General features: G+C 36.4%; 1 protein-coding gene across 5 annotated transcripts in view; it reads left to right on the top strand.

Annotated features, from left to right (window-relative positions):
• The first annotated feature begins 1417 nt into the window (after nucleotides 1–1417).
• LOC145693538 (extracellular sulfatase SULF-1 homolog) overlaps nucleotides 1418–27659 on the top strand; it is a 130234-nt gene continuing 103992 nt past the window's right edge. For all 5 annotated transcript variants that reach the window (XM_081769620.1, XM_081769619.1, XM_081769618.1 and 2 more), the window contains exons 1-2: nucleotides 1418–1838; nucleotides 10411–10650. In XM_081769620.1, coding sequence (XP_081625746.1) covers nucleotides 1544–1838; nucleotides 10411–10650 — 535 coding nt within the window. In that variant the 5' untranslated portion in view covers nucleotides 1418–1543. The remainder of the gene's footprint in view (nucleotides 1839–10410; nucleotides 10651–27659) is intronic.

Here is a 27659-nt window from a genome sequence, read left to right as displayed (position 1 = left end):
AGGGCTGCCCAAAATCGCGAAAAAGCCACATTTCAAAGAGACCCTGTTTCGAATTCGAGAAACTGTGGATGGTGGTCTTTATCAGCGTAAAGAAAGTCACGCATACGCAATCCAAAAATGTTCAATGGATGTATAGGGTATCCCATGAAGGGTGAAATTTCCAGACATGCCATGAGATTTGCTCTGACTTTTTGATTGGTCCAAAGTAGGCAAACGATAAGCATTGATAAGGGTGACCAGGGAACAATTTGGGGCAATGTCGGAAGTGTTAAGGATCGTCAGCAGCATTGTCTCTGGTATTGCGAAAACGCATGCTGCGATGGTTTCTTTCACGCTTATAAGTAAAGAAAACGTGAAATATACTATGACGAAATACATCGCATCACACGTTATTCTGAACACAAAAAAATATGGAGCTGCCGGTTCCTAACATTACCGACTTCCCTCCGAAACATTGGATGTAAATTGGTGTAAAGGCTTACCTCCTGCCTAGTTTGGACCCTCCTTGAAATCAGGGTATATCTGAAAATTCTATTGAGAGCATATCTGAGAATTACACCCTGTAGGGAATACACTGTACACCCATTGAAAATTGATGAAATATCACTTTTGGATTGTGTATGAGTGACTTCCTTTACACTGATAAGAACCACCACCCACAGTTTCTGGAATTCGAAATAGGGCCTGTTGAAATTTAGCTTTTTGCCGATTTTGAACAGCCCTAGCTCTGAAACCATGCACTTTTCGCCATAAGTCCATATGAACTTTTTCTCTTACTTTGATGTAAGGAATCACCTCTTACAGTTTGTCGGTATAGTTCATTAACACCCTGTATAAGATTAGGGATACAGTTAACCACTAGTTCGCCTATTGCTTAATATGTGAAATGTGTGTTTTTATATATGAATTACTGTAATTAATTTGAAAACGTCTAACAGTAGTGTCACTCTATTCACTCCCAGTAAGTTTTTAGTAGCAGGGATTTTTCTTCCAAAATCATTAAGTGGAGTAAATTCCCCCGGGATTTCTCACCTTGGTTGGGTGCACCTGCTAAAATTATCTGATTTAAAAAAAAAAATCCTCGGTTGCATGAGCATACGTAAGACTTCGTGCTTTCTTATTAAAAATTGAACGATATGATAAAATGTAGCCCACTGAATTAACCTTATCCCAAAACTATAATATTTACTTTTGTCAATGACTGTACACGTCAAAGACAAACAAGCATTCTTGTGTTCTAAACGAGCTCCTTAACAACGCCAGTCCTATCTTTGCCAATGTTGGTAGGAGACTTTATCTTTTAAGATTCTAACTCTGTAGAAATACGTCATCCGCTTAAAATGAACTTTGATTATAATTGTAGGCGCTAGAGATAAATAAATCACCCATGTGCATGCGTGCTTGTACTAATAATATGTGTTTTTATTGTTGCTTCCAGATTGGTGAGGTGAAAGAACTGCCAGCATCCCAGCATGCCATTGATCGACTGCTGAGGCTCCCTGAAAACAAACGAACGGCCTTGTATTTTTTTTTTCGGTAAGCTATGGGCAGGGCAAGGATCATCGTCCTCATCATTTTCTACGTCTCGTGTCTGTTGCTGATCGTCAACTCTCGCCGGATTTTGAGGACTAGCTACCACCACGGCCTTGGGAGAAGGTCACACGACGTGGAGGGCGAACAGGAGACCACCTCACCCTTCGAGCAACAGAGGGCGCCACTGAGGCAGGAGAAGAGGCGCAACCATTGGAGGGAGTCAGCTCGACGGCTGCTCCCATACCCCAAGGAGAGGAAACCTAATATTATTTTGATCCTCACTGATGACCAAGATGTCGAGTTAGGTGAGATAAAGTATAATGTACGTTATTTTATTGCATTCTCTTGTGAACTAGGGCTTCCATTGTCTCATATACAGTAAAAAAAAAAAAAAAAAAAAAAAAAAAAAAACTTACATGCGTATTTTGGCTACGTATAGTAAAACACACCTAACTTAACCACAATTCTTTCCAACCGTACAAAACTGTTAAAACTGTAGAAGTAAGTAGCCTTACAAATTAATATTCCTATCTCAAAGTTCGAGTGAGGTTTACATGCAGTCGTAAGTTGTTAATAAATGCTTATTTCTTTGCAAATAGGAGGTCCCGAATACGAATCCGGTTGCCTCCATCCTTACTTTTTTTTCCCTCAAAGATTTGCCTCAGTTGCAATAGGTGAATGTTGGGATAGTAATGATTCCGCCAGCAGGGGGACAAGAGGGAGAAGCAATTGTCCACTCTTGGATTTTCGAAATATCTGTAAAACATTAATTTGTTGCTAGAATTATTATATTAAACGTTATAGTACTATACTATATTTACTGCAGTCAGTGGCGGTATGTAGCATTTCTATGATAACTTTTTGTTGTAATAATGAATAAAAACATAAGTCCAAAAGTCATATTTCACTGCACAAGAAATCTTCATAGCTAAACATTTGAAATTTTACCATTGCCTGTAGCTGTGATTGACTGGCTGTTATAGGACTGACTGTTAGTTTATTGTGTAAAAATTATTTATCAAATTTAGACAGAAGCAAAATGTTCTGGTACTGTAAATCATAGGAATAGCCCCATCTTTTCCTATGGTTTCCTAGACTGTGTGATACGGAACTTCGTTACAAATATTTCGTCTAGCATTCGGAGCTGTTGTTGCTATTGCTGCTGGAGAGGGAATTGTAAACGCTTAGAATCTGATAAACCACATCATTCACTCTCTGATGATCTGTACTTGTTTGGCAACTAAGGATTGGAAACTCCCAGCAATCTAATTTTATTGGCTGATCGTCAACTAACATCACCCATGTGATGACAGAAGTAGAAAATTAATGGATTAGCGTGCACACTCATGTTCTAGGAACCGAAAAGAGAGTGGAACATCCATGTAAGTTGGCGGGAAAGGGATCAAGTAGATCAGTGCGGTCAAAGTAGATCAAAATATGAACATGAAACCTTTTAAGTGGCCCATCACTGCAGTGATGGAACGAGTCATGGGTCACGATTTTTGTCCGTATCAACCGGATCTCGCGTCTCAGATTCAGTGACGCGGAAGCACCCGAAGCATCAGCTTTGCAGCATTTCTTCAGAATTTTGTGGTTGATTTATGATGTTCAATACTCGAACTCGAATATTCATCTGCTTGATTCCCGGTGTGGCACTTCTTAATCATATAGGAGACCCGGGTTCGATTCTCGGCGCCGCCGGTGGGAGCTCATGTGGTTCGGATTCCACATTAATCAGTAGGTCCCGTCTCATATAGCCTCGCAGTTGAAAGGGACGTTAAACTCAAAATCAACTCAACTCAGCTTCTTAATCAAGACACTGGTTTTTGCATACAGAATAACAAAACACTGCTTAAACTCAGCGGCATCTTTTGTATTCTATACGGTAAGTTTTGCAGGATCACTCGATTAAATTTTGGCAATCCCTGATAAAAGAAACATAGGCCTATATCTTAATTTTAGTGTGATTCTCCTGCGTATGTACTCTGATAACCCTTGTGATTATGTTTCAGTGCAATTCTTTCACACACACACACAAACTAAAAAGTAAATTATAGATTTAGTGGAAAATGTTTGAGTTGGGTTGATTTTCACTTTAACGTCCCTTTCAGCCACGAGGCTATTTGAGACGGAACCTACTGATTAACATGGAATCCGAACCATACGAGCTCCCGCCGGGAATCGAACCCGGGTCTCCCACGCTAAAGGCGCGTACGCTAACCGCTTAGCCACGAAGGAGCTCTTAGTGGAAAGAGAAAAGAGAATTATGTATAGGAGCACTCTCAAACATACTCTCCATATATGGGTCGTACTAAGTTAACCCGCCACTTTCATTACTGGAAATCGTGAAAAATTAAAGTTATTGTACAAGACTGAAATTTTGTCTTAAATTAGCTTATGATTCAAAGAAACGAATACACTATATGATTCCATGAAATACCTCGTACGTCGCTGGGTATACGCACGTCTTTGTGTGCTTGTTTTGAAAATTGTAACGGAGGTCACACTTTCATGATCGAATTAATTTCCAATCAAAAAATGGATAATAATTATGATCCATTTTTGTCAATATTTTTGTGATTTCTTTTGAGCATTTAGTTCAAATTTATATAAAAATTTGATGTAGATTGTCAATAAAATGTAAAAATCCATTGGTTTTTAGAAAAAAGAGAGATTTAATAGTGAATTAAATTACTTATTGCATTTAATATCGTTGCTAGTGGACCGATTGCATTTTTTTACAGTAAAGCTTTGCAAACCAATTAACTAAAACAGTAGAACATTATTAGAAATGTAAAAGCCCAATTTATATTAATTATATTTCTTGTGTGACCTCCCGTTACAACGTGACCGCTGTTACAATGCCTGTGACATCCTGTTACTTACCTGTGACCGCTGTTACTTCGACAGTGGCATTGCTACATATCCATGATTATCGTAACTTTATCAGGTGAGTAGGTCTGTTCACAAGAAGTATTTTACTACCTAATAAAATGTTGAACTGTATATGTTAAATATTTTCTGCATATATTTTTCTCATTAGTTACAATGGTGAAGTACTACAAATTAGTTTGTCTTCAAAATATTGTTCTCCAAAGTTAGTGATGCATTAAGAGATTAAAATGAAAGGCTACTTGTTTCTTAAATGAAATAAAATAAGTTTAAACAGAATACAAAAAACTTTGTTCTGAACACTTTCGCAGCTAACATGGCAACTTCATCTTTTTACCGTCCTTTAGTCTAACTTAGAAGAATTACAAAGCAGAACACATTTAGGAAATGTATAATGAAATATTCGCTTCTTTGGTGTCATGACTTTCACTGGGGGATCTATTATAGCCTTCACATCACTTAAGCGATAAGGAGGTGTATCCTTTTTCTTAGGCCAACTGAACTGTCCGGGTCCTGAATACTGCATTGCATTTACATGTATCACGTTACAGTGTCCAATTTAGTGCAGGGTACAATATTCCATCAAGCTTCACAATTACCCATTGTCCAATGACTAGTCTTCTTCTGTCGTACTCTCTTTCCTTTCAACTTCATCTTCTGTCATTTTTGCACGTCTTCTACGTTGCCTCTCTCGATCCTTCCTTATTTTTCTTCAAGTGCCTAACCACTAAGCTTCCTTCTTTGCCTGACTTTCTTCTGTGAAAGAAGATTTTCATTTCGATGGTGTAAATACCTCCCTCCGTAGGGTGGGTTCTGATTTTGAAGATGTTGGAGTCTGAACATCCATCGCTATATAGGAAGTAAAAAGAAACAAATACCTGTAAAGCAGTGGTTTCAAATTTTAACTTATAAAACGTATTCGTTTAAAAATACTGATCATCGTCTGAAAAGATCTACAAAATCTCGTAGCGTAATCAGTGTTTTGCAGAATAATTCCAGCAAACTAGAAGCAGACCCTTTTTCCTACCATACACTGTAGGACAAAATGAAATAAAATATCAAACTGAACGCAGCGTTTTGATTCTTTGTTTAGGAAAATTACGGAAAATCTTCATACTCTGCATTAAGTTCTTTAGTATTTACAAAAGAAACGTTCCGTGAATGTGGAAACATAGATAAATAATAGCAAAAGAAACAAAAGTAGACATGGTTTTGATGTGTCAAAAGTATTCGTACACGTACTTTTCAAGTGCAGAGTTAAGAAAGAAAATGATTGTACACGATTCAATACTTGGATGAGTACCCTTTGGCCCTAATTACAGCTAGAAGGAGCTTCAGCATCGAGTGGGCCAAATGTCGGGAATCTTCGACTGTTATAGAAACTCATTCCTCTTCAAGTGCAGTTTGCAAAGAACGTTTACTCGTAATGCTGCGATTGCGGAGTTTCTTTTCGAGTCAGTACCACAATAATCAATCGGATTGAAGTCAGACCATTGTTGAGGAGTGGTCAGTTGCTTTGGCACATTGTATAGTAACCAGAGCCTTGTATTGTGTGCCTTATATTTGGAATCATTATCCTGTTGAAATATAAAGTGGTCGTGCAGGCCCATTTGATCAGCATTAGGACGTAGATTTTTCTTCAAGATATCAGTATACGTATGCTGGTATATAATACCGTCGATAATTGTCAACTTTCGCATTCCCGAAGCACGCATGCGCCTCCAAACTAGCACTTCTCCACCTCAATGCTTGACGGTTTGCTGCAGATATTTCGGGTTCATCTCTGTATTTGCCTTCCGCCACATTATTTTTCTACCGCCGGAACCAAACACATTAAATTTACTATCATCTGAGAATATCACTTTTTACCAGAAAGCTACATCTTTGTTTACGTAAGCTTTCGCAAACCGGAGCCGCTTCTTCCTATTCGTCTTGGAAGCAAAAAATTTCTTTCAAGCAACGTGCCCATTATAACCTTGTTTGTTTCACGCACGACGCACAGTACTTTCCGAAACTAACATACCTGATTTGGCTGCTTCTGCCAGCATCTGTGGAGCACTGATTCTTGGGTTCTTCTTAATTTCACCCAGCAGGATGCGCTCACATCGTCCAAAGATCTTCTGTGGACGTCCACTTCGCGGCATGTTTGACTGTGTTTGTTTCGCAGAAGCTATCTATGATTGATTGCACGGTTGAATGCGGTCGTCCAATAACATCTTATATCTCCCGTACGAATTTGCAGTCAATGGTAGATCGTTATGAACCCTTATAACTATTTTACTTTCTGCATCTGTTGTCTCCGTCCCTTTTTGACCCATTACGTCTTCCGTCTTGAATAACTCTTTGAACTTGAATGATATTTCGCTTGCCTGTAGCTGTATTTAGCTTTGCAAACCTCCAGAGGGCGTTTTATGTCAAAAACAGCTCGAACAGCTGGACGTTTTTGTCTTTAATTTCAGTGTACGAATACTTTTGACAAATCAAAACCATGTTCATTTTCGTTTCTTTTGCCATTATTTGTCTATGTTTTCGCACTCACGGAAAGTTAGTTTTGTAAATAATAAAGAACTTAATGGAGAATGCAGTACCATTTGTTCCAATGCTCTATCTTCAACAAAGTCGGAGCTACAGGCATTTATTCATAGCTTGCAGCGGTGTACGAATACTTATGACTTTCACTGTATGTGTATTTAAAAGAAAGTAAAGCAATCAATAAGCTTCTAAAACATGCTGAGAGATAAACACAAGCCTCTAATCCATCTCGTATCTCAAATATTTCTAAGAGACTTTTCATTACTCTTTGCAATCCTTAATTCTGTAGTTTTATGTAGCTTGATCATTAGAAAGAATCTTCTAATTGAAACATGAAGTATCGGCGGTCACGTATGTAACAGCGGTCATTTTTTGTATCGTCGGTCACGCAAAAAAATAGCCAATTCGTGACCGCTGTTACAGTGACCGCCGTTTCATTTTCGAGCTATAGCTTCAGCTATCGTTCGCACGTGAGCTTAATCGTGCTGACCTCTTCAGTAATGTTAGCATTGTGACTGTGATTTAAAAAATAGTAGTTTATTTTACATACAGGAATCAACTTATTCTTTGAAGCAGGCGACCGTTGTTACGTTTTCAAAAGTCGTGCCTGAAATTTTTAATATATTTTGCACTTATCTGCGTATTTGATTGTTTATCTGCTCGATTCAGCTGCAGTCACTAATCACACGCGCCATCTTCCTTCACTAGAAAGTATTGCCAGTTCTGAACAGGTTTCGTGCGGTGAGTAATGACATCGCTTGATGGTATGACCTCCGTTACACAGAAATATCGAGACATGACTTTGGAGGTCTGTGCTATCCACATAAATTGCTTGCGGAGATTAAATGGTACATAAGTTTATATTTCTATATGTTTAGTAAACTGTAACATCAAAAGAATATACTTTCAATTTAATGTTTAATTTTAATAAGGTGCAGAATATCCTATTTTGTGTATCGGGACACGTGACCTCCGTTACATTTCTTAGGTTTATAGCTTCATAATATAGAGTTCGGAAATATTGTTCGTCATTCACTTGTCTGTAAAGATAAGGACAACAATGGGGATTGTCAATCAAGGCAAATCTACTTTACTTTACAATTCAGTAATCCTATGGAAGCCTAGGACTAAAAGTGGCGGGTTAACTTAGTACGACCCATATGTGACGGTTTCGTCGTCTCCAATTCACTCTAGGTCATGAGTCACGGGTCTGGTGGGTCATGGATCTGACTACCTCTGGGTCTTCCAGGTTTTAGGTGACGGCATTTATCTGCCTATCTGTTAATGGCACCTATTTTTAATTATCTGTTAATGATATTTGTAAAATAAGATTGTGTATTTAGATTAAATGTGGGCAGTGGGGTATTTACGATTTTGTTTCGGCGGGTCTTTGCTAACTTTGTTCCTCGAAATGTGAAAATTCTGCAAGATATTTCATTCACTTTAATATAGTAAACAAAATTTCGGGGGGATTAAGCCTGGAAGACCCCTCTTAAATACGCCACTGAGTGTGGGCATTGAAATAACGAAAAAAAAAAAGTTCATCAAATTGTGCAATTAGCTGTATTCAATTACATATTAAGTTCTATTATAAGTAACTGAACGTTATAATCATGTGTGTACCATTTACGTTGAAAATGAAAACAAATCTCTTTACGGGTATTAAATCAATTCTAATCCCTTTGACAGTCTATGATTGATACAGTGTAACGTTCCAGAATCTTTGTTTGAGTCAAGAGACAGAGTGATAAAACAATTATTTTTTTCATTTCTTGGATACACAAGTTTCGTAGAAATTTATCAAGTCTTCTGACCTTATTGCTCTACTCCACTGCTGAAACGTATTTTCTTCTATTCTATTTATTTTTTAAAAAAGACAGTTAATGAAAACTGAAATGTACAGATAAGATAACAATTCTGTTTGTTGCTTTCAATGGATTAAGCAAAGGAAACCAGAAGCAAGGTTGAAAATCTTTTCTATTCTTTGCAAAGATTAACATTAAAAATAGAGTCTAACGTAAGATAAAAAGACTCGTCCATCTATATAATAAAAGTTTAGCACCATCCCCCTTTTTGCTTTCTCTCCGCCCGTATTTTATCTAGCTGTGCACTGTCATTCTCACGCAATTCTGTCACGAACACACAAAACTTGTGAACTATTTTCAGTTTCCCTCCTGACTTGGAAAATACGAGGCACTTCAACCGAATAAATTACTTTTTTTTTCATCTTTTGTTTTTCTTTGAAACGTATGCACGATGGAAAGTTTAGAAAGAATCGAAATAAACATATATTAAGCAGTGGTGGTTCGTCCATGAATTGCAGGGAGGTTTTCAAAATATAGGCTACAAAAGTTACTATTACAGTATTTAACTTTACCGTTTTCCTTCTTTTGTCCAATATACAAACTGTTTCATACTTAACTATCATCTCCAAAATTATTACCATAAAAACTGAACAGGATTTATATATATATTAAATATTTGTTAGTTTTTAAAAATAATTTCTTTAAAAAAACACCACATACAGTGCGATAATATTTATATTTATTAAAATTTTCCGAAGTAAGCTAACTGTATATAACTTAAAACTTAAAACCTATGTTTTCATATTTATATTTTAATTTTATTCACTCATTTAAAATAGGGAAGTTATTTTCTTATTAGTATCTAAAAAAATGTCCAATAAAACACTGCGTTTCGTTTGGTTTTTAAGAACCTCAGATAACATCGTTCTAAATACAGTAAATACGATTGTCATAAATAAGGTTGCTTAGGGAAATACGGAGGAACTGAAGTGAACCTATCAAATTTTGTTACCCTCCAAAAGCAAAATGTCATTGGTCGCCGAAGTTAACCCCTTATTTGTCACTGTTGCTCTCAAGCAACATCGCATTCTACTGCGTTATCCGCACGAATCATTTAATTGGCATTATTGCTTTCATACAATATTCATATACATGATTTGCGGGTCGCTTCTTTAGATACTTCTAATCTTCGTGAACAGGGAACAGTCAAATTTAATATTGTAGAAGCTTTATCTCCTGCGTTCCGTGAAAGTTGTTTTTTATTTTTTTTTTTATTTGTGGTTTCTTGCTCTGTAGGAAAATATTTCAACGAAACTGCTGCTAATTACTGAGAGTATTCTAACGATATTTGACTGTAATAGAGCAATGCTGCTCAGTAGCTACATGTAAGACCTATTTTATGGCAGTGTTGGTTTGAAATAAACACCCTGTATTTTGTAACCAAAGTACAAAAATAGTTTAAAAATTACAAAATTATGATCAGGAAGACATGGTTCAACCATAAAAGCAAACTAAATATTTTAAATGTAATGCTATCAATGCTTGTCAATTAAAGGGTCAAGTTTCATGAAAAAATAGCATTCTTATAGTGCCTCCCTCCCTCAAAATGCTACAACTATAAGTGTTCATTTCGATTTCTGATTTTTAGGTTCTATGAACTATATGCCAAGGACTAGGAAACTGTTGCAGAGTGAAGGGGCAGTATTTCGCCATGCTTACGTCACAACTCCAATGTGTTGTCCATCGCGCAGTTCTCTGCTTACAGGGATGTATGTCCACAACCACGGCGTCTACACTAACAATGATAATTGCTCCAGTCCCCAGTGGCAGGCCACTCATGAAACCCAGACTTTTGCGACATACCTTTCGAACGAAGGGTATCGAACAGGTGAGTATATTAAATATATTACGTGTGTAATGTACTTGATGTGTATGTTTCGTAATTAAAATTATTGAGCGAAGTGAGCAGTGTTCCATTGTTCCATAGGGATTGAAACGCGCGCTTAGCAATTCCTGTGAGCCAATTTTGTATAGTGGCAAGATTTCATTTTTTTAAAAAAAGAGCAATACCTGAAATTGAATCACAGAGGAATAACCACCGAAAATTCTTCTCTCATAAAAGTCAATGCTAAACAGACGCAAGAATACGTGTATATTTGTCACTGTTGTAACTTGAGGAATAATTGTTTAACAAGTAAATCTTCGTGACTCACACAAAAGTGCAGAAACCGGAGAAAGCAAAACGAGAAAAGGCAGACTAGTAGCACAAATAATGTGTTGACCACGACGAGACGAGAAATAAGTTTTTTCTTTCGTCTCGTCTCGATTCTCGGAAAGCTTTTCTCGCCTGATTTTGTAAATTTATGAACAGAATTTATGTCTTGATTTTCTTTTTCTTAATTTCACGAAAAATCCTTCTGCGTGACGAGAAGTCCACGAACAGTATTAACACTACATATACCAAGGGGTTTTTAAAAATTTCCCACTTTTATTAGGATTTAAGAATTTTTATGGATGTTTCTTTAGTATCATGTTATAACTCAGGTTTTGAGTCAAAAAATAATATAAATTTTATTTTCTGTCATTCAATACATTTAATTTCTAGAAAATAACCCAAAATTTAAAAAAAATGTTTTCGTGGTGGACGTAAGTGCCCTTCCTTCCAAACTATGCATGAGGTTATTTCCAGTTAAAGTTTGAAGATTCTGAGTAGGTGTTGCTACGGGTACAGCTGACGTAGAAAATAAAATTTTCCGTCGTCTTCCAACAGCGGGAAAACCCATGTTTACAACATGTGAAGGTAGGAATCTGTTTACCGTGTCCTCGTCGAAATATATAGGGTCATACACTTTTTTACAGGTCTCTGCGCAAAATTCGTTCACCATGGCGGAATCACGGATATGTTCTTCATAACCATAGGGATTTTCCAAAGCTGAGATCACATTTTGTTTGTTTACTTTATCCGAAAAGTGTAAGGCAGCCTCATCACTAAATACAACTGACTCAATGAAGCCATTTCTTTGAATAAGATTGTGCATTGCAACGTAGTTCTCAGGTCTCTTACCCTTGTCAGTAGGTTTAAGCGCCTGCAAAGTTTCAATTGGTATGGATATGTTTTCGCAGGATCATCCACACTGTTGTCTGCTTGAAGTTCAATTCTCTTCTTGCACGAACCGTTGATTTTTGTGGGCTTTTCGCGAAAGTCCCTTGCACACGATCAACTGTTCCTCATCAACTCCTGGCCACCCTATTGATTTCCTATTGCGGATACACTCACTTTCTTAAATTGTTTGTACTAGTTCCAAATCGAAGGAATCGTTTGGTGGATCTAACGCACATTTCGTCCTGAAACTCTAATGTAAACTGTTTTACATACAAGTTGAGCACAAAAAGTGCTCTCCTGTCTTCGTTTGCAGATCCAGCCATCTTGATTTACTATCGCCCTAGAGGTGGAATGCCTAACTAAACAAAGCTTTGCCGCCACTAAAACTTTTTGGGCCTTATACAGAGTCATTTAGACGTATGATTAGCGTCATACTAAAGGCCTGACTACTGCAGGAAACATGTTAATTCGAACTCTTTAGTATGGCACTAATCACAGGTCAGAACGACTCTGCATACGGCCTTATGAGTCTTTCTTTATTTAACGTGGAGGATTCCAATGGCGGGTTTGTTTCTACAGTGATGAATATTCGATCTTCTTAAGTCACATAGTTACTAAGTTAATATCAATTATTTATTAAAATAAAGTTTCCAAACATATAAGAATGTTGTCCAACTAGCAAACGTTCTGATGAGGGCAGATAAAACAAAATGTTCTTTAATTATATTCAGCACGTCAAAATAAGTGCTCATGCAAATTTTGGGAATTCGAATCGCAGTTGGTGTGATACAAAAATGTATAGAAGTATTTAACCCTTATAAGATTTTTTTGTCTCCTTTTAGCCTACCAGGCATAACCGTGGGAGTTAAACTAAATCAAACAAAACCTTATAAGATTTTTCTCCCTTCTGCCAAAATCGTAGACTTTTACTAAGATGCACATAATTCAACCCCTAGTTAGTTTATAAATAAGACTTGTATCTCACTTGAAATGCAATTAAATGGTCTTTTGTTTGGTGAAAATCTAGTTTGAGTACTCTCAAAACACAGGGAAATTTTGTTTAGTTTCTGATTTTATTCGCTTATAACTTCGCAGCAGTTTCTTAGTAGTAAGCAAAAGCAGAATCGAAACATAACCACATTACGTTCCAAACGTACTCTGTGGATATTGTGTTCATTGTGTGAATATTAGCTGAGGAATCATACAGTATGTTCACACTTGTAATGAAAAAATAGATAGACACCCTATTTTTGCACTTTGGAAGATCATATTTATTTATACACCAAATGTGGTTGAGTTGTCAAAATTTGTATGAGCATTTGTTTTGATATAGCCTAATGAATGCAGTCAAAGGAGAAAACTTCTACCCTCATGAGAACGTTTGCTTGCTAGATGTTCTCAGAATCCAAGTGGTTAGCTGTCGTGTTTGGTTCTATAACTTTTAAGTTTGAAGGCCACTCCGGCCGGAGCTATTTGAATTAAAACATTGTGATGCAATTTTTTTCTAAGTTTGACTACAAACATTAAAAAAAATATAAAGGGAGACGATGTGCTTACCACACATCACTCAACTAAAAATTATTTGGCCGGTCATTTCTTCCGTGGAAGTTACCTCGTATTACTAGTAATAACGTAACTGACCTCATGAATCATTTCTTTTTAAACACGCATTAATTGCAACGGTATAAAGCGTGTTATTTTTGGCATTATCCCGTTGTTGTTTTAGCAGAAGGGAATGGACGTGTACTTTGCCCATATATTTTGGTGATGGAAAACGTATGTCAGTTCTCACCCACTCGTGTGTGTACAGTTTAAATGTCACGGACAAGGCTATGTAAACATTGGAGTAAATTGCGTAATGGTAAAGCGAATTAACCTCCATTCATAAGTCTTTCCCTGTTGACATTGCCACGTGCCTCAAGTTCAAATGTTGTTTTTGCCAACTAAAAGTTCGTGACACAATGAATTTGTTTTCGAACTCCACATCACCTCTTATAATAGAAGAGAAATTCAAGAAATTCACACTATTTTCTGTGTTAAGGGACTTCACTACAGCGGAATTAAACTACCGCTAATTTTAGAGTTTTTCTGTAATATCTTCAAAACAAATAAAAAAAATATTGGAAAAGGAGAGACATAGTGAACTAGACAATACGATTTTGGATGTGATACCGTTATCACAACTGATCTATCTGCTTTTGGTATGCCGCTATTTATCAGAAACCGCAAAAAATGTTAAATCTATTTACAGTTGCAAATCGAAAGCAGATAGATCACTTGTGATAACGGTATCACGTGCAAAATTGTATTGTCTAGTTCACTACGTTTCTGCTTTTCCAGTATTTTAATTTGATTTGAAGATATTACAGAAAAACTCTAAAATTAGCGGTAGTTTAATTTCGCTGTAGTGAAGAACCCGTAAGTACGAAAATATATTGCTTTCTACGCTGTTTGCGAGTTGCTTACTTCCTCGTACAGCCGAAAAAAGAGGACTTTCCTGTCTAACATAAGTTTATATTTTTCTAATAATTTTTCGCGACAAGTTGACTAAATTAGAATCAATTCTTCGTGGTGTAAGATAATTTTGTATAGTTATCGAAAACTGTATTCAAACTGCTCGATTTACTCCGATATTATTGACAGAAGGAAGTCTCCGGCACGAATGTTCTTTTACTTTCGACTTCCTTTCAAAACTTTGAACGAGCTTTTGTATCTTAAGGTGCAGATCTAACTCGAAGCCACTTATAACCCTGTGAAATATCAACAGTAATTCATTTGTAGGTCAGGCCCGTAGCCAGCCTCGAAATTTAGGGGGGGCTAAATGTAAATTAGGGTGGGCACACACACAGATATATATATATATATATATATATATATATATATATATATATATATATATATATATATATATATATATATATATATATATATATATATATATATATATATATATATATAATGTCTGTCTCTGTGTGTGATGATGAATAATTTCTTATGCTCTTAAAACTAAAACTACAGCCTGAAGGAATTACTATTAAAATTTTCCTCTATAGCGTTAGTACAATTTTACCTGAAAACTAGAATACTATGTGTTTCCTTTTTAATTATTTGTTATGGCAACAATATATTTCTTCCGTTTTCTCATCTTCAAGGAAATAAAAAAATATTTTAAAAAAATAGTTGGCCGAACGAACCAATCATTAAAATTTCCAAAGAATTAGTACAGGAAATACGTTTTTAAATTTTTGATGGACTGAAAAAATATTTGTGAAACTCGAAAACATCTAGAAAGTAATGAGATTTAATACTATCTTAAAAGAGATTCTACAGAGGTCTCGAAATCTTAAATCAATATTTTGAAATATATGTGGCCTAAACAAATATATGCATATTGGAAAAATGAAATTAACATCTTATCTGTATTATTATTAACATGTCCTTAGATACGAAACTTTACATTTCTTCAAATATTACGGGCTTTATTTTACACTTGTACTTCTAAACATTTTTTGATCAGTTTTTTATGGTGATGTTCGAAAGAAATAGTGATATGTTTATGGGTTTTTGCTATCTACAAATTTATAAATTTTATAAGATTAAGAAACACAAACACAACACGCATATATACACTCCTCATGTTGGCACACTATAGTAGAAACAAGTTGAACATTTGAACAATCACTAACAACACAATCACAGTATAAGTCTCCTTGTTTTGGATGTTGCCAATCTTAGAACAATTGTATCCAGATCGAGGTTTCTGATGATGTCATTGTTGTAACTCAACAAAACAAGATCGGCACGGTACAGTTAATGTACAACTCCTTTTTAGAAAATTCCCTAACAAAGAAGGAATTTCTCTCACCTGAAGTAGTCCTACATAACGGTTGACAGGCTTCAGGGCAGAAATTTAGAAAAGAAAATATTCAAATTTACAAACGTAGGTATAATTTCTAATTGCTGTCTTTTTAGTAACTGAAAAAATACATTTTGCATAACAGCTGTGAGTTCCATTTTATCACAACACGTTTCAATTTTTAGACGTCGCGGACCCCGTAGCCAGGTCACGCGGACCCCGGGGTCCGCGGACTCCAGTTTAAAAACCACTGCTCTAGACTCTTTGGAACATACTATCAACAATCATTTAGGACGATTGCTACTAAAGTCATGTTTAAGTAAAAATAATATGTTATATTTTGGTACTCGAGCATTCAAATAAGAAATAACTCCAAAAAAGTTCCCTGTTCTAGCGCAGTTACCTTCTTTCTCGAAACGAAATTGACAAGAGAAGTAACAATTCATTAAATTTTCTTTGTATAGTACAATTCATATCAAAGTATACATGAAATTCTTCTTTACATTGTACAAATAAGAATTCGACATTAGTTGCTTTCGTAGGTACTAAAAAAGTTTAAGTTAAGAACTAATGATTTAAACAGCTATTTACTTATTTCTATTGAAGATATCTCTTCTTCAAAATGAAACTACAATAGCAAATTGTTACGTTTGTGGGCTACCCCGTAGCCTCATGGGTACAGCGCTCGCCTTTGGCGCGTCCGGTTTCGGGTTCAAACCGTATTGGGAGTTCTTGGATTCAAACCGATAGTGATTTGGATGTTACTTTAAGCTATAGGTCCCGTGTCTACATAGCCTCCCTGCTGAAGAGGGACGCTAAACTCCCCAACGCACCCTGTTTTAAGTCAAAGGTCAAATTTCAAATTTATAAAGCATTATACATATTATCATCCAATAAGGTTCAATTTTTAATTGAAAATTCTGTTTTTCCTATAAGTGCAACTACTACCTCCGTTTAGTTTGCTACATTTTTTGTTTACATACCAGAAAATTGCAAGGTATTCTTTTACAAAATAGTAACTTTGGATGATTAGGTTTACGTCTAATTATCTGCATGAACATTTGATTCTGGCATCAAAGATTGGTAACAATTATTAAATTATTTTAATAAAGTATCTAATAATTCATCCCCGAGAAAGATTAAGTGAATCGAACTTATCTTTAGTTTAAAGATATATTAAAAGTATTATTTATCTATTCCAAGTTATTTAACAAATAGTCAAGTTGCTGATACACTACAATTCTCATTCTTCAAGTCAACTTCGGTGCATCTTCAGAAACCTGTATAGATCAACTTTAAATTACAACCATGTTCAACAACACAACAAAAGTAAACACAATTCAGAAAAGGAAACTTTTCTTACTCCGTTATCACGTGACATAAAACGTAGTCAAAATTCCCCCCTCTCTCTCCATGTGCAATATACACAAAACAAACCCATACACCTATGTGATGATTAGAACGAAGCAGTTGCATCCCCCTGTTGAGGGATGCTGTCTTTTCAATCTCTCGCATATTGACCGAAAGCCAATGACTCACAGCAAAAGTATGTTTTCAGTTTGCAAATTCCAAGAAGGACAGGAAGAAGTAAACCATAGCCGTCTTTAGATAGCTATGAGTAGCTATGAGTAAATTCTTCGCCCGCAGATTAAGGTAAAACTATGTTGTTTCTGAACACAAATGCATGTTTGCCGATAGAATAACCATAAATTATTTTTCTCCTGCAGCGAGGGTCGTTTGCACACGAAGCATTAAAAAAAAGATAAATAAGCCAGTCTCACGCTCAAAAAAATATTATAATAATTCAAAGAAGCGTAGCGCATAAATAGGCCAATACTTTAAATGAGGATAATAAAAGTAAATTTTAATTTAGCACTCTAAAGTACATTTGGAAATACTATTTCTTCCAACATTTCAGTCAGGGTTCGAATTAAACTTTCGAACGAGAGGGTTATGTTTATGTATTGTTGCTGTAAATGTAGAAGGCGAAAATTTATCCCAGAAATGGATGTTATGTTACTTCTGTGATACGAGCCGGACATACATTTTTACCGAAGGGGAATTTCCCCGGCATCCCCCGTTAATTCGAACTATGACTTTAGTAGGGGGCTGCAAAAAATTTAGGGGGGGCTGAGCCCGCCCTAGCCCCCCCTTGACTACGGGCCTGTTGTAGGTTAATATGCTACATTGTATAATTATAGAATGGATGGAGTGTGATGATGAAAGATGGTGAATGAAGTCAGTTTCGACGTTACAAGAAAATATTTCTATAAATTGTCCCTGTCCTTGTGAGGCGGTAAAAACTAGTTCAAAACACATGTAATACCTGACACTAAGAGAAGAAACTGTGTCATTAGGGACGTTTTAGAGGGTATGGTAGCAGGAAAGAGAGGGAGAGGACGAAAAAGACTACAATTAATGGACGATATCAAAACAAAAAAATCTTGCGTGAAGACGAAAAGGTTGGCGGAAGTCCGTAGAGCATGGAAGGAAGCTTCTCAGCTGACGCAAGTGACCTGAAAATTTGTCTAATTTTAAAATTCGTTCCTGACTTGGACATGTTTATGTTCTTCTTTCTACCAAAACTTACCGAACAGCACTAACACACTAGACAAAGTATCCCAAAAAGTTCTTTCCCCTGAGGAAAACTTGAATTTATGTTACGAGGATGGCACTACTGGTTTGCCATGTCATATCAAAGGTTAATGCAGCGTTTTTTTTTTTTTTTTTTTTTTTTTTTCATATTTTGGCACACTGTGTAATCTGAAATCATACGGTACACCTATAAAAAGTTAACTTTTTTAAAAGGTTAATGCCTAGTTTCAATATCTTAATATTTCACCGTTACACCGTTTGAAAATGGCCAGACTAATACATAACACGAATAGACTCAATCTACAGGGTGCGTTCACAAAGTTTGAAGACTGAGTGTTATCTGAGTAGGGGGTGCACGCGCAGACCCGTTCTAGCGACAAGGTACAGTAGAGGGGAGTGTCAGCTAAGCGCCGCACAAGCGTCAGTTTCCTCCGAGACGCGAGAGTGAGTAGATCGCTAGTGGCGTGAGTGCGTGTTAGTGACCCCCGTCGATACCTGAGTGGGTGGGAAATGCATCGTCATTTGGAGCAGCGTTATGCTGTCAAGTTCTGTGCGAAACTGAATAAAACAGCTACAGAGATTTTTCGTATGATTCAGGAAGCCTGAAAAGAAGATGTCATGTCACGTGCAATGCTTTGCATGTGGCACAAGAGGTTCAAAGAGGACCACGAGGACGTTGAAGACGATGACCGCCCTGGAAGATCTGCAACAAGCTTAACTGAGGAAAATCTTGTGAAAGTGCGTGAACTGTTAAACATTGATCATCGTCTTAGTGTTAGATTAATTGCCGATGAACTGGAATTGGGTCCGACTACTACGCTCAAGTTAGTGACAGAAGATTTGAAGATAAGAAAAGTGAGGCTTTGGCGCAGTTCAAAGTGGCAACACTGCCGCATCCAGCCTACAGCCACGACCAAGCTCCTAGCGACTGTTTTGTTCCCCAGAATCAAGAAAGATCTGAAAGGGAAGTGATTCGGCACGATTCCAGAGGTCCAGGCAGCTTCGACGATGTTCCTTCACAGCCTAGTGCGCGAACACTTTCAGGGAACCTATGAACAATGGAAAACCCGCTTGCAGTGGTGTGTTGATGCCCAAGGGTCATATTTTGAAGACTTTTAGTTCGTTGTACAAAAATGTGTAATGCATTTGTTATTTTGAGACCAGTCTTGAAACTTTGTGAACGCACCCTGTATACTGACCAGATGCAGCGCTGTTCAACGTGGTGATATTACGGGAATCGGTAGACCAGCACCATTTAGGGCGTTGGCACTGTACTTACATAAGTTATGAAGTACGAAAATTATTTTTATTCTTTGAAACCAGAGTTTTCTTGTTCCTTAAAAGTGTAGAAAAATAAATCAATTAAACCGGTCACATTGTGATTATGTGGATAATGAGGCAATTAAAGGATTGCGAGGTATCTGCTTCGTTAATGAGGTGTGTTCATCTCTCTGTGAAACTTTTTTTCCCCCTACAATCAATGATCGTGAGTACGACTTTTGAAAGTTATTTGGCAGCGAGCAATTTCTGGCTGTGTGCCACTAAACTTAGAAAGAAATTAAACAAGTTTTTACACCCCATGAAGGACTTTAAAAGATAAGATGAAAAAGCGAGAATGAGAAGTACTTAAAAGGTCACGCACGCTTGGGATTTTATTAAAACGAAAGAAGCTTAATTTATAGCACCAACTACCGTGTTTCTATAAGAAATTAAAGTGTCAAGTGGACCTGCTCTGTAACTGCTTTTTTTTTTAAGTTTCTTTCTTCTCAAACCGATTAAAAAGGATCTCTTCCAGTAGTGCTAACGTTGACTCCTTGTGTTATTACAGAAACCAATCAAGCGGGATTCGTAAAAGGAGGGTGAGATAAATTCTAAAAATGCTTTTTTGAATGCATATCCGTTGTTAAGTCTAGATATGCACATTTAAATCTAATAGAAAAATTGGAGTTTTGAACATTTTTTAAGAATAAAATCAGTTGAGAATGCTCGAAGAGCATTGCCAGAACGAACTTAAAAAAGAATTAATTCTTCTTTTTAACTTCTACAGGCTTTATACCAATTGTTCTATGCACTTTATTATTATACTCATTAACCAATTCTTTTAATATATATACGCATTCATAATTTCCTTGAGTACTAAATTTTTCCACATGTTTTGTTTAAGATTTCTGTTAAAACGTTCTACGATATGTTGTTTTATGAAGACATACGCTCAAAATGGAGGGCCTGAAATCGAACAGTTCGGAAAATATCTCTCTATAACTTACGGTCTCCAAGATATGGCTCCTCAAATCTCCTGAAATCCTAACTTTTTTGGACAATATCTGGGAAAGGTTGGCCAGTGGTCACCAGTGGCGGATCCAGGGGGGCGATCGCCCCCCCCCCCCAGAAGAGGAAACTTTTATTTTATATATAAATAAAACCCATCCCAGAGTTTGGAGCTCTTAAAAGTAGCTCTAAGTAGCAGTATTACAACCCACCGCCCCTCCAGAAGTCCGTCCTGGATCCGCCCCATTTGGTCACCGGTTACTATTTGGTACCAAAATATTTACCATTCTCTAAGGGATTAATCAACACCAATATGATCTCTATATGACTTACGGTTCCCAAAATATGGATCTTTAAATCTCCCGAAATCGGAATTTTTTGGCAAATATCTTGGGAGCGATCAATGCCTAAGAGGGTGGTAAACATTTTGGTACCAAAAAGTAACCGGTGGCCACTGGCCAAACCAATGTCCAGTTGGACAATGGCCACCGGTTACTATTTCATACCAAAATGTTCACCATCCTCTTAGGTATTGATCAACATCAATATCATTTACGGTTCCCGAGGTATGGCTCCTTAAATCTCCCGGAATCGGAACTTTTTTGGTCCATATCTCGGAAACGATGAGAGTGACACGAAAAAAATCCATCACTTGTTACAGATAGTTTTTGATGCTTTATCGAATGGAGGACTCAAAATTGAAAAAAAAAAAAGTAATGGTGAAGGGGAATCACGAAAGAGAGTAGGCTTTAAGAAAAATGAAATGAAATCTTTCAACTTTACTTGCCACACTTATGCCCTTTAGGTTACAGGAGGCGGATAATTAATGAAAATGAATCATAATGGAACAATGTTAAAATGTGAGTGTGTGTCGGAAACAGGAGAGTCTCGAGAAAACCCAACGAACACAATGTTGTCCACCATAAACTCACGTGTTCTAGAATCGAACCAGGGACCTCTCACACCCGAGGTGAGCACTGTACTACTCATATGTCTTGCCCCCTTCCCATTTCGGTAAAAGGAGAATATGGTTTATAGGTCCTTGAATAAACAAGACAAAAATAGTCTTTAAATACTTTCTGTGGAAAAATGAAATGAAATTTTGAGTGTTACGTCCCACGGTTATGCCGGTTAGGCTAAAGGAGACGGTGATAATGAGTAATGAATGAAAATGGTGGAATGAAGAAAGTGGGAGGAAACGGGAGAACCCCGAGAAAACCCACGCAGACGGTGTTTGTCCACCACAAAGTTCACTTGGCGGGAGCAGGGTTTGAACCCGAGACCCCTAGCACCAGAGGTGAACGCTCTACCACTGATACTTTCTGTGGAGTCTTATATCCTATGAGTGAGAAACAAGGTTACAAGAAAAGACTCAAAAAGCAATGTAGGTGTGAAGAAGATTAGGTAAAATTACCTAAGTCAAATGGAAAGCCAATAATGAAGTGATGAAAATACTAGGAAAGGAAAAATGTCTGGCGTAACTAAAAACAGAAAGAGACACGTGTTGGGGAGTTTAAGAAGAAATTGTATCATGAGAGATTGAATAGATGGTATGGTGGAAGGAAAAATAGGGAGGGGGCGAAAAGATTACTATTTATGGACGATATTAAAATGAATAATTGCTACGTCAGGACAAGGGTGTAATCCACTAGCTCATGGTATATAAAATATCAGGAACTAAATAAACTTTTATTATAACAGAACTAATGCCTTTGTTTGAAATTTAATTGTAAAATAAATCGATATCTTATTACTTTAGGAAATCATGGAATTCAATGAATACCTTTCTCAAATAAATTAGAGATATCCATTTACCTCTGAATAAATTATTTCCTTCGGAAAGCATTCTTTCCTCATTGTAAATGTCTGCTCTCTTTAAATAGAAACAAATTATGTTTGTTTCTAGTGATGTGCACGAGACCAGACACGCTTTATGAATTGTACGAGGGTCAGTCAGAAAGTTAGTTGCACTGCTGAAGAAAACAAAACAGGATAGAATTTTTACAATAACTTTATTTGTATCGTAAAATTCCATTCACAATCTACTTTTCAACGTAATTACCTCCGTTAGTTAAGCATTTGTCGAAGCGTGGTACAAGGTTTTCTATGCTTTCTGGAATGAAGTTCTGTCCAATGTCCGATAACCATTCTTGGGCTACAGCTTTCATGTCGTCATCCGAATTATATCGTCACTTGGAAGGTTCGTCTTTCATGGGATCAAACACATGAAAGTCATTTGGTGAAAGTTCGGGGCTATAAGGAGGGTAATGGTCTTCCCTCGCGCTCAACATCGTCAATATCTGTGTACCGTTCTCAAACATGCTGCACAACTTCGCGATAACTTGACGGAACATTACTTTTTTCACCATGCACTGCAAATGAAAATGAAATGATTTTTTTTTTTTAATTTTACGTCCCACAGTTAGGCTAAAGGAGACGGTGATGATGAGAGATGAATGAAATGGTGGAATGAAGAAAGTGGGAGGAAACGAGAGAAATCCGAGAAAACCCACGCACACGTGTTTGTTCACCACAATGTTCACTTGGCGGGAACAGGGTTTGAACCCATACACTGCATGCAACTGCCGATAAATTCCAAAAAAGAAAGAAAAAAGAAAAAAATCACTGCACGCATTTCCAATTTGGACGCCACTTGCAGCTGTCGAGACTGTTTACGACTGATTGTCAGAACACCTCCACTTGCCTCTGAAAGCCGCTACGTTACACGATACAGCTATATGTCTGCAGTGTTGCCACTCAGTTTTATCAAAGTATCGCATCAAAACAAATGATGACTAACTTTGATAACTAACTAACGTAAGCGGAACCGGTGTTCACTACTGTTCGAGAATTGAATTCTTGTATTTGACAACAATCAGACAATTCATGTTTGATCCTTTACTCAAACACTCTCCATGTGATCTTAAGCTCATACGATCTAAACATGATTTATGAATGTAGTATTCAAATAGGTCAGCTTAGTAAATTTAACTATCATCATGAATTCTGTTTCCAACAAAAATATTTTATTTTAAATAATATAGTTATGACAGATTTTGCTGCCCCTCGAAACTTGTACCTGTTGTACATGTGATAGAGCCGGCCCTGGTTATGAACCTGTTTTTGTTGGCAATAAATTAACATACTTTTAGAGCCAAAAAATCGTTTTCGTCGATTTTCTCAAAAGACACACTTGAGAATTTATCATCATACATGCCTTCTTCGTGTATCTTATTTTATATAGTTTTTACATTTTAAAAGCAATTGGAAAGATTAGTTTTAGATCGTAATTTTGCAGTTTTAGACAAGGGCGTCGATCCTGGGGGGCCGAGGGGGACCGCCCCCAAGCTCATGTGGGCCCCCATGTATTTTTATGAATATATATTTTTGTATGTACTTTTTATCGTTATTGTTACATGTATTTTTTTATGAATGCCCCTTCCCAAAGTTACAGGGAAATCGCCGCCCTTGGTTTTAGGCCATGAATGCAGGCTCTAGACATAACGAAACTGTTTTGTTTTCATTATCGCCTGCCCCTTACTTCTTCAGTTTGGTAACTGTTTGAGTGATCATGTCTGGAAAATATTAATACAGTATTTAATTAAAATTCTAATTTAAATATACTTTCTTTCTTTTATTTTTGTTACATCTGAATAGTGTTTAGTGAAAGATAAACACGTATTTGTTTGATAACCTTTACCACAGAAGAGAGTTTTAAATACAGATAACAATTATTTTTTTATGTAACAAGTGAGTAGAGTCGACTTTTCGCTATTTCGATGCAAGAGCACGTATTTTGTACATTGACTCATAGATGACACTACTGTACTCACAGATTTTTTAACTGAGCGTTATCAGTTTGAAGTAAATATCGCTTAGGAGGGGTCATTTTTGTCCCAGGATTTTTCTATAAAGAAAGTAAGGGGAAAAGTAACGTAAATTACTTTATTGATCCCCATAGCAGAACATGCTGCGATCTGCGATGTGACTGCAGAAAATTTGCCGCGCCTGTGCAGAAAAATTGCCACAGGAAGAAATAAAATAGCCAGCAGAAAAGTATAAAAACATGCCTATGTGTAGATGTCTTAAATTCACGGACGACTCGCATATAGTTTGAACTGTTTTTACGTCGCGTAAAGCATATTTTTAAGAATCACAAGTGTTTCTTCTGCTGAAACTGATGATTGATCAAGGACGCCCATCAGGGGTTAAGGTGGGGCGCTCGCCCCCTTAGAGGAAATTGTACTTCAGAATATCGAAAATCCAATAGAATTTTTACATTAGTTACAGCGAAATTTGAAACTATTTTTGAAACGTCACTTATACTTGCCCCCCCCCCTTGGAAACCACAACATGGGCGCCCATGTGATTGATGTTATTTGTAACGTTTCTGTTGAGCAACCAGAGAAGGACTTTCCGTCTTTAAACTTCTTTAAATTTGTGTTAGATGTAGATCAGGATAGATTATTTTTTTTTGGATATAAGCTTTTCATTAAATCTATACAGGACTTGATAACCAGCTCAAGAAATGAAGGAAAGTTTATTATTATTATTATTATTATTATTATTATTATTATTATTATTATTATTATTATTATTATTATTATTATTACTATTATTATTATTATTATTGAATTGAAGACCCTTTAAAGTTGCAGTAACAGATTTTCGAGACAAATACCCTATTGCAGTAAAATTAATGATGTTTTGTTTGAGTATAACATTGTCTGAGGCCATATGTGAAAGCTGGGATTAAGTGGTTACTAATGTGATGGAGAAAAGGCCAGCAGCAAAGGATGAACTCAGTTGATGATATTGGAACAACGGACTAGGTTACATACATTATCGCAAATGAATCCCATAAATATATATATATATAGTGGCGGATCTAGATATGATCAAGGGAGGTGCTAAACCATAGTTTGCCGTTTTATCCAGTGTAAAGCACTATTGAAGCCCATTTTATCCCGTGTATATCTGAGCGTCAATGGGGGCTATAGCCCCTCTGATCCGCCCTTGTATATATTAAAAAAATAAAATTCCTCAAAGCTGCTCTCATTACAAAATACGGTGTATCGTATCATAAATATTTTAAATCTGCTTCTTTCAGCGAAACTCTTAAAAAAAAAAAAAAAAAAATGTGACTTCACAGATTGTAACTCGAACTAGAGATACTACTGAAAACTATTTACCATGCTTCATGTAACGCTATAATAAAAACATGATAATATCATCTTGATTTTTTTTTTGTTTTGGAATTCCTGCCGAAAATTTTTGATTTATCAAAGCTCATCGCAGAAAGGCAAAGAAAATTCAGCCATCGGGTTATTGAAATGAAATGAAATGAAATCTTCAAGTTTTACGTCCCACGGTTATGCCGGTTAGGCTAAAGGAGACAGTGATGATGAGAGATGAGTGAAATGGTGGAATGATGAAAGTGGGAGGAAACGGGAGAACCCCGAGTAAACCCACGAGCATGGTGTTTGTCCACCACAAAGTCCACACGGCGCGAGCTGGGATCGAACCCAGGACCCCCAAGCACCGGAGGTGAACGCTCTACCACTGATATTCATAAAACAAATCAATTGTAAGAACGATCCATACACAACTCTGACTTAAAATAATGTGTAAATTTTAATAGGTGAATACACCATTCCGAATCGCCCATCTAATTTTATCTTAATAAAAATCTAATAGCTACACAGCGCTAATTAAGAGAAGTAACTTCTTAAGTTTGATTCCCCTAAAAGTGGTAAATGAAATCCTTTCCTTTTTTTAATGTGTAAACTTTAAGCACGTAAGGAATAGCGCGCACCTAAGAATGACATGAAGTTCTGAAATTATTTTGTGGCGTTTGAAACTCACAAACATATGCCTATTTTGAGGCCGGTTCTGTTTGTACGGAAAATGAGAAAATTTTTATAATTATATTAGAAGAAAAATGTAATAATAATAATAATAATAATAATAATAATAATAATAATAATAATAATAATAATAATAATAATAATAATAATAATAAGGATAACAAAATAGATGTAGTATGGAATTACCCACATATTCCGATTATAACCGCTTTACCGATGAGTAATGCCACGCATTTGGCAAGAACTGTTTTGAAGTTTCAAATGAACCTTGTATTGAAACACAAAGCTATTTACAACTAGACTATTTAAATTATAGAGATGAGCTCTGAGCATTCACCACATCAAATAATCGCAAGCCGTTCCGGAGATACGGTAAACATTGCTGAAGTTTGCAACACTTCTTAAATCTTGTAATTGCGAGAACTCGTAATTATATCTTCTAAAAGCTATTGCTGTAATGCTATGAAAGAGAAGGAAAACAAGAATCATTTTAAATATTTTCCTCAAACACGCCATTTTCAGCAGTGTTGCAAACTTTCTCTGTTTATCATGTCTCCGAAACGATTTGAGATATTGAGGTGCTGTATACGGCAAAATAATTTATACGTCCTTTGCAAACCATACAAGTAACTAGATATTGTACTTGTCTAAGCATTTTTTTTAAATAAAGCCTTTCAAAAAAAATCAAATTTTCAAACGCTGGTAACTTCGTTCCTATTCATTCGAAACAAGTCATACCATGACCATACTATCCAACGCTAAGGTACTTTCGATGTGCATTATCCTATCCTTCTTTGCTGTGTTGAGTGTATGTGATAGAGGCTTCCAAACTGTGAATGTTTGTGATATCCTTGGTTTACAACACAGAATAATAAATGTGATATTTTAAGTTTTCGTTTAAAATGTTGATTTAAAATATGTAATAATCTGACGTAGTGCCATTGTAAAAGAAACATAATTTATATTGGGTTGGCAACACTGTTTCTTGGGTGTTTATAATACTAATACATGCAAACATGTCCCCCTCCTTATAGTTGCATGGTACAAAGTTTCGCTTTTCTTCCTCTTTTGGTTTCTCCTTTATAGCGGATGATCAAGATAAATTGTCCACCCTGTATATATAGATGTTATTTTCTGGTAGTGTTTGATTCAACGGTTCCTGTTGCAGTTTGTGAATTGTGATCGTTGACAAATGCTGGTATATGTTA

Source organism: Thermobia domestica, chromosome 8 (genome assembly GCF_964235325.1).
Source record: "Thermobia domestica chromosome 8, izTheDome1.hap1.1, whole genome shotgun sequence".
Taxonomy (NCBI): domain Eukaryota; kingdom Metazoa; phylum Arthropoda; class Insecta; order Zygentoma; family Lepismatidae; genus Thermobia; species Thermobia domestica.
Note: the sequence above shows the minus strand (reverse complement) of the source record. Positions and strands in the feature narration are given on the sequence as shown.